At 36.6% G+C, this 14,424-nt stretch overlaps 1 protein-coding gene across 9 annotated transcripts in view; it reads left to right on the forward strand.

Moving 5' to 3' along the window:
• LOC123525878 (F-BAR domain only protein 2-like) overlaps positions 1 to 14,424 on the forward strand; it is an 83,459-nt gene that overhangs the window by 47,265 nt on the left and 21,770 nt on the right. For 5 of the 9 annotated variants that reach the window (XM_053538031.1, XM_053538032.1, XM_053538033.1 and 2 more), the window contains 7 exons: positions 271 to 354; positions 3,907 to 3,976; positions 4,369 to 4,454; positions 5,032 to 5,082; positions 5,555 to 5,682; positions 6,883 to 6,956; positions 11,345 to 11,514. In XM_053538031.1, the coding sequence (XP_053394006.1) occupies positions 271 to 354; positions 3,907 to 3,976; positions 4,369 to 4,454; positions 5,032 to 5,082; positions 5,555 to 5,682; positions 6,883 to 6,956; positions 11,345 to 11,514 (663 nt within the window). The remainder of the gene's footprint in view (positions 1 to 270; positions 355 to 3,906; positions 3,977 to 4,368; positions 4,455 to 5,031; positions 5,083 to 5,554; positions 5,683 to 6,882; positions 6,957 to 11,344; positions 11,515 to 14,424) is intronic. The other 4 variants (XM_053538037.1, XM_053538038.1, XM_053538039.1 and 1 more) reach the window with 1 other exon arrangement.

Below are 14,424 nucleotides of genomic sequence, written 5' to 3' on the forward strand. Positions count from 1 at the left end.
CCCAGTGTATGCATGTAAATATAAGAGTTCTTTCCTCTGTATTATATATTATGCAAATGTCTTCCCATCCCATTACATAAAACACCATCAAAATTCTAGGTTAGAATACAATACCAGCACAGATTTCATAATTTGTTATCAGCAAAACCAAATAGAGATTATGTAATATCTCGATATTTGTATACACAAATACATTTACATGTAGAATAGAATGAATATATTTTCCTGTATACATGTTTTACAATAGTGGGCATGGTGATTTCTTTCTAGACTCAAGTGGTAGTGCAAGTCCCGTTCCATCCGACCAGCCGGGGCCTCTGAGTCGCAGCGTCAAACTACGGGTGTCCCGAACATGTAATATCTCACACCGTCACATCTGAAACTGGCAATTTCTCTGTTGTACTCTATTGAACATAACATAAATGCACAATTTTGGCTTGGTTTGTGTCAGTGACATTAACACTTAATGCTTTGTTCTCATGTGCAAGTTAGGGATATTTTAGACACAGATATTTAAAATATTTTGAAGAAAGATTTGTGCATTTGTTTGTGTTCAGTAAAGACTGTATCTAGAATCTATGGGCTAAAAGTCATGTGCTTCATTAGTACACTGGTGAATGGCTGAGTGTTGATATTCTATAATTCAGAATGCATGCAAATCATAGTATACATGTAGCTTTGTTCCTTGTTTACTGAATTAAAAATCCTTAGTTTTGTATGCATCTTTCTTATTCAGTTACAACATACAGTAGTTTGTTATGCCCCCGAAGGGAGGCATATAGTTTTTGAACCGTCTGTCGGTCTGTCAGTCTGTCCGCAATTTTCGTGTCCGGTCCATATCTTTGTCATCGATGGATGGATTTTCAAATAACTTGGCATGAATGTTTACCACAGTAAGACGACGTGTCACGCGTTAGACCCAGGTCCTTAGCTCAAAGCTCAAGGTCACACTTAGACGTTAAAGGTCATTTTTCATGATAGTGCATTCGTGTCTGGTCCATATCTTTGTCATCCATGGATGGATTTTCAGATAACTTGGCATGAATGTGTACCACAGTAAGATGACGTGTCACGCGCAAGACCCAGGTCCGTAGCTCAAAGGTCAAGGTCACACTTAGACGTTAAAGGTCATATTTCATGATAGTGCATTGATGGGCGTGTCCGGTCCATATCTTTGTCATTCATGCATGGATTTTAAAATTATTGGGCATGAATGTGTGCCACAGTAAGACGACGTGTCGCGCGCAAGACCCAGGTCCATAGGTCAAAGGTCCTAAACTCTAACATCGGCCATAACTATTCATTCAAAGTGCCATCGGGGGCATGTGTCATCCTATGGAGACAGCTCTTGTTTATAATGTTTTAGCAGCACAGTAGAATATATACAGTGATTTTATTTTGTAATCAGGTTTTATTTCACCATTATACTTTGTTCATTACTTTCACTTTCATCAGTTTTAAGAATTGACATCAGTCACTTGTCAGATTTAATTCAGCCTCCCTTGGCGTTAAAGAGGTTTGGAATCAGACAAAATCGTGATAATAGGAACATAAGCAGATATCAGTATTTTTGTCTAGACAGCAGATCAGGACAGTTTTAATGCAGCAAGAAGCTAAAACTGTCATTCTCTTCCATATTTACATAAGCTATTTAAATACAACAAAATAATAACTGGACTCTGCCAGATATAAATGTCTCCAGTATTTACCTACCATAGCATAAATTCTGCAGAAAATTGGTCGACATGAAGACATTTCATCTGTCAGTAGTTGTTTTAATGCTCATCTTAAATTGATATTCATAATTATGCTTAATTCAAAATTATTAGGCAAAAATTCGCTCTCTTTTGATTACATTTTACTGTAGTTTGGACTTTTGACACTGACGTTTTTTAATTTATTTCACATGTAGCATATATTTCAATATATCCTTAGAACTTATTTTTTAATCACACATAATGTGAGACAAAGTTTGAAGGTATAAGCATTGAAGTTGAATATTTGACAATGTCTTTTAATACTGGTATTAATATTCACCTCACTGTGTCAGGCAAATTGAAAATACTCGAATAATGTTTATAACTAAAACAAAGCTAATCAGAATTTTAATTAAATTGTAATTGTGGGGGGTTAGTTCACTGTCAGCTATAAACAGAGCTGGATAAGTACATATAGCTGAACACATGAATAAATTTGGAACTACATTAAAGGATGTCAGGTGAGGAAATTTGTAATTCTTGCTGGCTGGAATGTAACTAAGGGCTTTAATCAGGAGGGCATTAGATACCTCAGATAACCAAAATTTGTATTTTAAACAGTTTGACTGGTGTAATTCTTCTGCACTATGTTTATGGGAAGTTTTGAGTCAGTGGCAAAAATAGCTTGTAAACTTGTAAGGCGTAAAAAAAATTGTTTGTTTCCAGTAACATGCTGAAAAAAAATAGGGTAGGTAGGTCGGAATTTTTTTATTTATTTTTTTTTTTATTTAAGTGGAACTTTTCGGAAATTATTTTTGTGTCAAAAAATGAAACTTTTTGTTAAAAAGTTGAAAACAAAATTCTCCATGGCCATAAAAACATTTAGGGTCAGGCCAAAAATTTAGGGTAGGTCGGGATACCAGAAACAAATTTTTTTTTTTACGCCTAAGTTTTTCGTCTGTCATAAAGGAGCACTAGAAAGTTAAATGATACATTATATGATTGAAATGTTATTAAAATATACTTAACGCTGTCAGCCAGTAAGCATATTTTAGAGAAGTTATAGAGATACTGGTAAACTTTATTAGTTTTCTTTTGAAAAAAAATTTTTTTAGTAGATAAAGGGGATTACATGAAGTATATGCATTTTAATTAATTTAATCACTATATTTCTGTATGTGGCCAAATATAATATGAAGCTTTAAAACAATGTATTATATTAACAGATGTGACTGTGTGAATTTGCAAAATAAGATACACCACCCCTATCATTGCCATTTGATTTTCATTTTGTTTTTGTTTCTTGTTGAACACTGATTTTGCAGATTTTAACAATAATATAGCTGGAAGATTTATTTCATTTGAGCCATAAGTACCCACAATTAATTCAGAAATTTGAGTGTAAAAAATATTCTTGCGGTCACAATTTGTGACAATGTTATTTGACTTAGAGGTTATAAAATTAGATTTGGAGATCAGTTTGGGGATGTTGCCTTGCTATTGGTCAATTTAAAGGTTGTGCTCAGAAACAGCCAATCAAATGCTTGTATTTTGATACTGGTCCCCCAGTAAACTGTTTGGCTCTTTTGAAATGGATTTTACATCGTTAACATGTTTGATTTTAGGTTTGCTGTCTATTAATACCATAACAGTTGCTTTGCTAATTATATTTTTTCCATGGCTTGTAAAAGATTATAACTTGTGTGTGGTTTCATCGGTATCTTTTCAATTTTACAATAGTTATATATTAAATGTGTTTGAATTCTTGTTTGGCATGACAGTAATTGTGTCTGTTTGATAGTACAGACACTGTAAGTCAGTATTAAAACTGCCGTATCAGATATTACTGTTTTAACTGATCCCATAAGATGGACACTTCAATTTTTCATTGTTATATAATGAAAAGGCGTTGTTTTCTAGAAAAATAGTAGAGATATCTTAATAATCTATTGAATGTAAAAGCAGTTGAATTTAATCAATTCTTATGAATTACGTATTCCTGAAATATTACAGTTATGAATATTTTGTTATCATTGCACAGCATTTGTATCATTTTAATATTTAAATGTCAAAATTTAAGAGTAAAACTGGGTTAATTCTCTAATATGATGCAGTCCTGACAATACTAGTATTGTGTGTATATGCTTATTTGATGACTCCGTTTTTGCTTATGTATATATCTGAAAGAGTTATTTCTTCTTGTTTGCAGGGTTTTTAAAAAAGAGAAAAGAAAAGAAGAAGAAGAAAAAGGATAAAGATGACAAAGATTCTGAATCTGTGTAAGTAAAAGTAATGTTTGTCTTACTTTTCAGGATTAAGACACAGAAATGTGTAAGTTAACCATTTGCTTTTCAAATCTTTGCAGTAAATGAAAGTTAAACTGAGAATCTTTACATATCGTATGTAGATGAAATAACAGTTAAGTTTATACTGTACTGGTTATTTATGCAGATACATAACTGTCCGTCATGTTTGTATTTTCTCTTATCCACAGGCTTACACTGTTTCAAATTCTTTCATTTATTGGCATTGTCCAGTTAATTGTCGGAAGTAATTGGACAAGGAATGTTTTGTCAAATCCCGACTATATTCCTGGGTAAGTGTAATATTGTTACTGGTTAGGAATCAAAAATTTATTCTGAAGTTTACAATAATTCTGGTATTATTGTAGGGATACTCAGGAGAGTGGTGAGGCATCACAGAATGCTCCGGAGGTTGATGAGGAAGGTTTCAGTATACGACCGACAAGTGCAGATAGTATCCTTTATCTTTGTGGTGAAACTTGCTTACCTTGAAAAGGTTGTGTTACAGTGGCCGTCATACGAGGAAGTCATTCAGCTTCTTTGTTTAAATTCTGTGGTTCTACCCTGCACGATGGTACTGGAAGTAATGTCTGGAGGGACGCCTGGGGTCTTCCACTATAACTAAAGTCACCGTATGACCTGGGCCAGTAGAACTTAGATGTTAAAATGCCAAAATACCTTCTTGCTCCGTCTTTCTTAAATGAACACCATGAAGAAACTTTGTGTGATAGTGACATCATAAATTACAAACAGCAAGTTTTTACTAGTTTGAATGTGTCTACAAAGAAAATTATGGCAATCAGAATATTTTTCATTTTTTCAAAAAGCCCAAGTTTCAGACTACAAACTTTGATGAATACAGGCCCAGGTCTGTAGTGATGTGACCTAGAAAAGCAACAAACTACCCTGGATTAAGCAAATCCAAACTACTTTAATACCATGTTTCTGTTAATGGTCTATGCATTTAATCTTTCTTAGTAGTTTTTCTCCATTGTATTTGTATATTGTATTTTACCTTAACCACTTAATAGATAATGGTGATAATAAGAGCTGGTACTCGTCAGACTCTGATTCTGACTCAGGTAGGTTGTCTATATATACATATAAAGCATGTTCACAGTTCATAGCAAAAATGCTTACTCATTTATACACTGGTATATACCTGATGTTTAGAAATAACAAAAGGAGTCAAGCTAAATTGCAGGTCCATAGTTTGTGCTGTTAACTGGACTATATTTCAGCCCTAAATTTTGCTAGGCTGAAGTCAAAACTTGACAAAAAATAAACGAGCATAATTGTTACGCTTAAACTTGACACGAAAAAAAATATGCATAATTATTTCTAATGCTATGTAAAAAAAATTCGGCTAAATGGGTTGCCGGTCAATAGTCAAAACTATTATCCTTTGGTTCTTTGGACCACGTTCAAAGTGTTTTGACTATTGACCGTCCAGCCATTCAACAAGTAAATACTGTATAAGTTCATTTGCTGCAAACTCTGTGATCCAGAATAAAATTGTTGAACTTAAACAGAATGCAATCATTCTATTTTCAGACACGGATATTGCCAAAAAGTTGAAAGTTCAAATTAAACCTCTTAGTCCAACAGGAAGTCAACCTTCAGCAAATGTAGATGACATTAGAACATCAATGGGCATGTTACGTCTTTCACCAACAGTAGGGGTATGTGTTTTATTGTATGCCAATTTTGGAAAAACGGATATAGTATGTCATGACTCTTGCATCTGTCCATCCCTCATACTTTTTGTCTGGAGCAAAACTTAATAAGCATTGAAGGTATTGACTTTAAACTTGGCATATAGTAGGGTTGTGAAGACATGATATGTTTGAGTGCATGAACCAGGTAAGTAGATCAAGGTCAGAAATTGAGATCAGAGGTTACAGAAACCCCTCGCGCCCCCCAAATTTCCATGTACTGTCATATTACCACCCGTTCCCCGCCAAAAAAAAAAAAAAAAAAAAAATATATATATATATATACCAGAAAGAAATTTTGTTTAAATTTTATTTCCTTCCAGATCTAAAACTTCGGGTATATATTGTCCTGCTTTATGGAGCTCTCCTAGGCATCTGCGTCTGTGTTACACTCAAGTTCAAGTTTTTTGTGCAAGTTCAAATCTCGTTAACCATTGCATGTAATGGACTGAAGCTTTACACAAGGCTTTCTAGTCATCAGACCTACTTACATAACTCTTGCTTGAATTAATATCCAGTTAAAGTGTGCAGCTAACTATCAAGCTGTATAGAGAATAACAGGCTACTGTCTTTTGATATCAGTGTTATCAGGCCGAGGTTGATATGGGCTGGAAGGGGTGCATTGAAACTTCACAAAACATTTCCCAGTCATCAGACTTACTGAAATAACGAAACTTGATAACTCTTGTTTGAATTACGTTCAAAGTATAGGCCGATATTGCTGGAAACAGTACCAATTTAAGTAAATCTCCCAGCACTGGACACTAGTCTGGATATCAGCAGCAACTGGGAATCAAACCTGAACCGCACCTGAACTTCACATAACACTTCCCAGTCATCAGACCTACTAGAAAATTTTGTTGAAGTTTTGTATGCAAACTGTAATTGTGGTCATAATGAACTTTGTTATAAAGTGTAATAAAATAATTGGGTTACATAAGTCTTACCAAGTTATGGCTCTTAGTCAGCTTAGAAGCTTAGGAGTAATTGAGCACACTGTTTTATGAACAGCTCTTGTTTTAGTGGAAGTACACATTTGTACTATGTTTAATTACTTCATTTTTGTCATACATGATAGAAGTTGCATACAAATTCCATGTGATTCAAGTAAAGGAGATTGTTAATGGTAATGAAAAACTAATAAGTGAACTAAATGTTTGTTTTCAGAGGAAAGGACGGACAACTCCAGTAGACAAGAAGATGATGATGAAACGTTCACAGTCAGAATCGGATACTTTAGAGTATGTAGTTTATTCATGATTTTGATAAACGTACACAATATAAAATTTGACTAAACAGCATTTTAATGTAATGATCCTTAGACACAAGGCACTTGGCCGTCGAGTTTGTTAATACTAACAAGTAAACATGAATTCTGTATACAGTTTGCTATTAGTAACAAATCAAGTCTTCTGTAAGTAACAAGTTAACATGAAAACTGTATCCAGTTGACTGTAACTTACAAATAAACATGGAGTTTGTATCCAGTTGGCTGTAATTATGTCTCCCACCACACAGTGGTGAGAGAGACATATCGATTTACTCCAGTCTGTGTCTGTCACAAAGCTTGTCCGCACTCTAAGTCAAACATTTCTCATCCGATTTTCACCAAACTTGAACAAAATGTGTTTGACCATAAGACCTCGGCCAAGTTCGATAACTAGCCAAATCGGTCCAGGCGTCTTGGAGTTATGGCCCTTGCATTACCAAAAATCGGTCTTTTTAGCTCACATGTCACAAAGTGGCAGTGTGACCTTTTGTGATCGCGCAGCGTCCGTCGTCCGTGCGTAAACTTTTGCTTGTGACCACTCTAGAGGTCACATTTTTCATGGGATCTGTATGAAAGTTGGTCAGAATGTTCATCTTGATGATATCTAGGTCAAGTTCGAAACTGGGTCACTTGCGGTCAAAAACTAGGTCATTAGGTCTAAAAATAGAAAAACCTTGTGACCTCTCTAGAGGCCTTATTTTTCAATGGATCTTCATGAAAATTAGTCAGAATGTTCACCTTGATGATATCTTGGTCAAGTTCGAAAGTGGATGACGTGTGGTCAAAAACTAGGTCATTAGGTCTAAAAATAGAAAAATGTTGTGACCTCTCTAGAGGCCATACTTTTCATGAGATCTTCATGAAAATTGGTCAGAATGTTCACCTTGATGATATCTAGGTCAAGTTCGAAACTGGGTCACGTGCCTTTAAAAACTAGGTCCTTAGGTCAATTAATAGAAAAACCTTTTGACCTCTCTAGAGGCCGTACTTTTCATGAGATCTTCATGAAAAATGGTGAGAATGTTCACCTTGATGGTATCTAGGTCAATTTTGAAACTGGGTCAAGTGCCTTCAAAAACTAGGTCATTAGGCCAGATAGTTCTTCATGAAACTTGGTCAGAATTTTATCTCGATATCTAGGTCAAGTTCAAAACTGGGTCACATGAGCTCATATACTAGGTCACTATGTCAAATAATAGTAAAAAACGACGTCATACTCAGTTCAAAACTGGGTCATGTGGGGACAGGTGAGCGATTCAGGACCATCATGGTCCTCTTGTCCGCACTCTTAATCAAACATTTCTCATAGGATCTTCACCAAACTTCAACAAAATATGTTTGACCATGAGACCTCTGCCAAGTTCGATAACTAGCCAAACCGGTCCAGGCATTCTGGAGTTACGGCCCTTGAATTATCGAAAAATCGGCCTTTTTAGCTCACCTGTCACAAAGTGACAAGGTGAGCTTTTGTGATCGCGCGGTGTCCGTCGTCCGTCCGTCCGTCCGTAAACTTTTGCTTGTGACCACTCTAGAGGTCACATTTTTCATGGGATCTTTATGAAAGTTGGTCAGAATGTTCATCTTGATGATATCTAGGTCAAGTTCGAAACTGGGTCACGTGCCTTCAAAAACTAGGTCAGTAGGTCTAAAAATAGAAAAACCTTGTGACCTCTCTAGAGGCCATATATGTCACAAGATCTTCATGAAAATTGGTCAGAATGTTCATCTTGATGATATCTAGGTCAAGTTTGAAACTGGGTCACGTGCCATCAAAAACTAGGTCAGTAGGTCTAAAAATAGAAAAACCTTGTGACCTCTCTAGAGGCCATATATTTCACAAGGTCTTCATGAAAATTGGTCAGAACTTTCACCTTGATGATATCTAGGTCAAGTTTGAAACTGGGTCACGTGCCATCTAAAACTAGGTCAGTAGGTCAAATAATAGAAAAACCTTGTGACCTCTCTAAAGACCATATTTTTCATGGGATCTGTATGAAAATTGGTCTGAATGTTTATCTTGATGATATCTAGGTCAAGTTCGAAACTGGGTCACGTGCGGTCAAAAACTAGGTCAGTAGTTCTAAAAATAGAAAAACCTTGTGACCTCTCTAGAGGCCATATATTTCATGAGATCTTCATGAAAATTGATCAGAATGTTCACCTTGATGATATCTAGGTCAAGTTCGAAAGTGGGTCACGTGCCTTCAAAAACTAGGTCAGTAGGTCATATAATAGAAAAACCTTGTGACCTCTCTAGAGGCCATAATACTCATGGGATCTGTATGAAAGTTGGTCTGAATGTTCATCTGAATGATCTCTAGGTCAAGTTCGAAAGTGGGTCACGTGCCGCCAAAAACTAGGTCAGTAGGTCAAATAATAGAAAAACCTTGTGACCTCTCTAAAGGCCATATTTTTCATGAGATCTGTATGAAAATTGGTCTGAATGTTTATCTTGATGATATCGAGATCAAGTTCGAAACAGGGTCATGTGCGGTCAAAAACTAGGTCAGTAGGTCTAAAAATAGAAAAACCTTGTCACCTCTCTAGAGGCCATACTTATGAATGGATCTCCATAAAAATTGGCCAGAATGTTCACCTTGATGATATCTAGGTCAGGTTTGAAACTGGGTCACGTGCCTTACAAAACTAGGTCAGTAGGTCAAATAATAAAAAAACCTTGTGACCTCTCTAGAGGCCATACTTTTCATGGGATCTGTATGAAAGTTGGTCTGAATGTTCATCTTGATGATATCTAGGTCAAGTTCGAAACTGGGTCAACTGCGATCAAAAACTAGGTCAGTAGGTCTAAAATTATTAAAATCTTTTGACCTCTCTAGAGGCCATATTTTTCAATGGATCTTCATGAAAATTGATATGAATTTTCACCTTGATGATATCTAGATAAATTTCAAAACAGGGTCACGTACCTTTGAAAACTAGGTCAATAGGTCAAATAATAGAAAAACCTTGTGACCTCTCTAGAGACCATATTTTTCCATGGATCTTCATGAAAATTGGTCAGAATTTTTATCTTGATAATATCTAGGTCAAGTTCAAAACTGGGTCACATGAGCTCAAAAACTAGGTCACTATGTCAAATAATAGAAAAAACGACGTCATACTCAAAACTGGGTCATGTGGGAAGAGGTGAGCGATTCAGGACCATCATGGTCCTCTTGTTTCTCTTGTCCGCACTCTAAGTCGAACATTTCTCATCCAATCTTCATCAAACTTGAACAAAATTTGTTTGACCATGAGACCTCAGCCAAGTTCAATAACTAGCCAAATCGGTCCAGGCATTTTAGAATTACGGCCCTTGAATTACCGAAAAAATCTGTCTGTTTACTCTTGTCTGCTCTCTAAGTCGAACATTTCTCATCCGATCTTCACCAAACTTGAACAGAATGCAATCTGACTAAAGTACATATCCTATAACGCTACGCATAGGATCTGAGAACGACCTATTCATTGCCTCGTTCTGACGACCCTTTCGCTAACCAATCAGAGCCTAACTTACAACATCTTGCAAATCTACCTGTAGCCTTGACTTTTGATATTTACAATTCTTATATCATAATGTATCAGATAGCCGGTTAGCTCAGTCGGTAGGCCACTTGCTTTGTAAGCGACGGGTCCTGGGTTCGAGCCCTGGAATGATTGCACATTTTTCTTACACTTTGACATTCGAACAAGTTGTCTGATTGGATAAAGTAAAAATAGCAATACTGGAAATCCAAAATATACAGAAGAGGAATGTGAATGGGTCGTTTTCAGATCTTCGTTTAGAAGATCAAGTACTCAAGTCAGATTGAACAGAATGTGTCTGGCCATAAGACCTTACCCAAGTTCGATAACTAGCCAAATCTGCCCAGGCACTTTTGATTTATGGCCCTTGAATTACTGATTGGATCCACTCATCCAGACCATCTAATTGGATCCACTCGTCTAAAACATCTAGAGAAACTAACATTTTTCATAGGGGCAGTTGTGGGAGACATGCGCTTTTCTCAAAAGCATCTCTAGTTAATAAGTAAACTTGAAATCTGTACATATATTGTTCATTGCAAATTCTTATCAGCTGTCTTGTGACTGCCTTAGAAAATACTCCCTATTGTCTGTTTCCAATTGTTTCATATTTATGTTGTGCCATATGAGCCACTATTTTGCCAGCTTTCAAATATGTTTATTCAAAGAAACAGATAAAATTCACCAACACTTTATCAAATTGCCAATGCTAGGGTCATTGTAGTTTTATGCAGTAATGAGAAAAAGAAAGAGATTTATTTTGTGTCAGTATTTTGTGTTTGGGTCTTGGTTGTTCTATATGAGTCATTGATTTTTTTTCTATATATATTTCAGTGTTGTGACAAGCAAATCTGGTGTAGATTTATTAAATATAGATATATTTGCATCAAGTGCTTCAACTCCGACAGGAGGTTACCAGTTACCCTCACCCCTCTCCCCTATGTCAGACGGTGTGTTCAATAGTGATACTAGTGCTATAACTTCTTCACCTCTTTCATTATCAAGTAAGTACATTACTAGGATCAGTTTTGCTGTGTTTGAAGTTGGTTAGGATTAATGTCAGTTGTATTTTCATAAATAAAGGAATTGTGCTAACTGAAACCTTTCATAAACCTACTGCTTTAAAAGTAACAGCTGGATTCTCACATGAAACTAAAAGTCATGACAAATTGTTGAAGTGGGCACCAAACTACCACTATTTACACTGAGAGGTCGGAGGCCAAACAGCTTAACTGTGTTTGTTCCATGTCTTCTATACTGCTTGTAACATATTTCTAAAACTGACATCGATTATTATCCAGATGATTGCGAAGCATATGAGCCAGGTCATTAAGTCCAAGTTCACACTTGTAGGTCAGAGGTCAAGTAACAACTTAGTGTCTTTTTAGCTCACCTGTCACAAAGTGACAAGGTGAGCTTTTGTGATCGCGTGGTGTCCGTCGTGGGTCTGTGCGTCTGTCCGTCCGTAAACTTTTGCTTGTGACCACTCTAGAGGTCACATTTTTCATGGGATCTTTATGAAAGTTGGTCAGAATGTTCATCTTGATGATATCTAGGTCAAGTTCGAAACTGGGTCACGTCCCTTCAAAAACTAGGTCAGTAGGTCTAAAAATGGAAAAACCTTGTGACCTCTCTAGAGGCCATATATTTCACAAGATCTTCATGAAAATCGGTCAGAATGTTCATCTTGATGATATCTAGGTAAAATTCGAAACTGGGTCACGTGCCGTCAAAAACTAGGTCAGTAGGGCTAAAAATAGAAAAACCTTGTGACCTCTCTAGAGGCCATATTTTTCAGTGGATCTTCATGAAAATTGGTCAGAACGTTCATCTTGATGATATCTAGGTCAAATTCGAAACTGGGTCACATGAGCTCAAAAACTAGGTCAATAGGTCAAATAATAGAAAAACCTTGTGACCTCTCTAAAGGCCACATTTTTCATGGGATCTGTATGAAAGTTGGTCAGAATGTTCATCTTGATGATATCTAGGTCAAGTTTGAAACTGGGTCACGTGCGATCAAAAACTAGGTCAGTAGGTCTAAAAATAGAAAAACCTTATGACCTCTCTAGAGGCCATATATTTCATGAGATCTTCATGAAAATTGGTCAGAATGTTCACCTTGATGATATCTAGGTCAAGTTTGAAAGTGGGTCACGTGCCATCAAAAACTAGGTCAGTAGGTCAAATAATAGAAAAACCTTGTGACCTCTCTAAAGGCCATATTTTTCATGGGATCTGTATGAAAGTTGGTCTGAATGTTCATCTTGATGTTATCTAGGTCAAGTTCGAAACAGGGTCATGTGCGGTCATAAACTAGGTCAGTAGGTCTAAAAATAGAAAAACCTTATGACCTCTCTAGAGGCCATATTTTTCATGGGATCTGTATGAAAGTTGATATGAATGTTCATCTTGATGATATTTGGATCAGTTTCGAAAGTGGGTCACGTGCCTTCAAAAACTAGGTCAGTAGGTCATATAATAGAAAAACCTTGTGACCTCTCTAAAGGCCATATTTTTCATGGGATCTATATGAAAGTTGGTCTGAATGTTCATCTTGATGTTATCTAGGTCAAGTTCGAAACAGGGTCATGTGCGGTCAAAAACTAGGTCAGTAGGTCTAAAAATAGAAAAACCTTATGACCTCTCTAGAGGCCATACTTGTGAATGGATCTCCATAAAAATTGGTCAGAATGTTCACCTTGATGATATCTAGGTCAATTTTGAAACTGGGTCACGTGCCTTAAAAAACTAGGTCAGTAGGTCAAGTAATAAAAAAACCTTGTGACCTCTCTAGAGGCCATACGTTTCATGGGATCTGTATGAAAGTTGGTCTGTATGTTCATCTTGATGATATCTAGGTCAAGTTCGAAACTGGGTCAACTGCGGTCAAAAACTAGGTCAGTAGGTCTAAAATTATTAAAATCTTTTGACCTCTCTAGAGGCCATATTTTTCAATGGATCTTCATGAAAATTGATCTGAATGTTCACCTTGATGATATTTGGATCAGTTTCGAAACTGGGTCATGTGCGGTCAAAAACTAGGCCAGTAGGTATAAAAATAGAAAAACCTTGTGACCTCTCTAGAGGCCATATTTTTCATGAGATCTTCATGAAAGTTAGTGAGAATGTTCACCTTGATGATATCTAGGTAAAATAAAAACAGGGTCACATACCTTTGAAAACTAGGTCAATAGGTCAGATAATAGAAAAACCTTGTGACCTCTCTAGAGACCATATTTATGCCCCCCTTTGAAAAAGGAGGGGTATATTGTTTTGCAGATGTCGGTCGGTCTGTCGGTCGGTCGGTCGGAATGTAGACCTATCCGTTTCCGGATGATAACTCAAGAATGCTTGGGCCTAGGATCATGAAAGTTGATTGGGAGGTTGGTCATCACCAGTAGATGACCCCTATTGATTTTGAGGTCTGTATGTCAAAGGTCAAGGTCACAGTGACCCTGAATAGTAAAACGGTTTCCGGATGATAACTCAAGAATACTTGGGCCTAGGATCATGAAAGTTGATAGGGAGGTTGGTCATGACCAGCAGATGACCCCTATTGATTTTGTGGTCAGTATGTTAAAGGTCAAGGTCACAGTGACCATGAACAGTAAAACAGTTTCCGGATGATAACTCAAGAACGCTTAGGCCTAGGATCACGAAAGTTGATAGGGAGGTTGGTCATGACCAGCAGGTAACCCTATTGATTTTGAGATCAGTATGTCAAAGGTCAAGGTCACAGTGACCAGGAACAGTAAAATGGTTTCCTGGCAATAACTCAAGAACGCTTGGGCCTAGTGTCAGGAAAATTGATAGTTAGGTTGGCCATGACCAGCAGATGACCCCTATTGATTTTGAGGTCAGTATGTTAAAGGTCAAGGTCACAGTGACCCTGAACAGTAAAACAGTTTCCG

This window comes from Mercenaria mercenaria, chromosome 3 (genome assembly GCF_021730395.1).
Source record: "Mercenaria mercenaria strain notata chromosome 3, MADL_Memer_1, whole genome shotgun sequence".
NCBI classification, from domain to species: domain Eukaryota; kingdom Metazoa; phylum Mollusca; class Bivalvia; order Venerida; family Veneridae; genus Mercenaria; species Mercenaria mercenaria.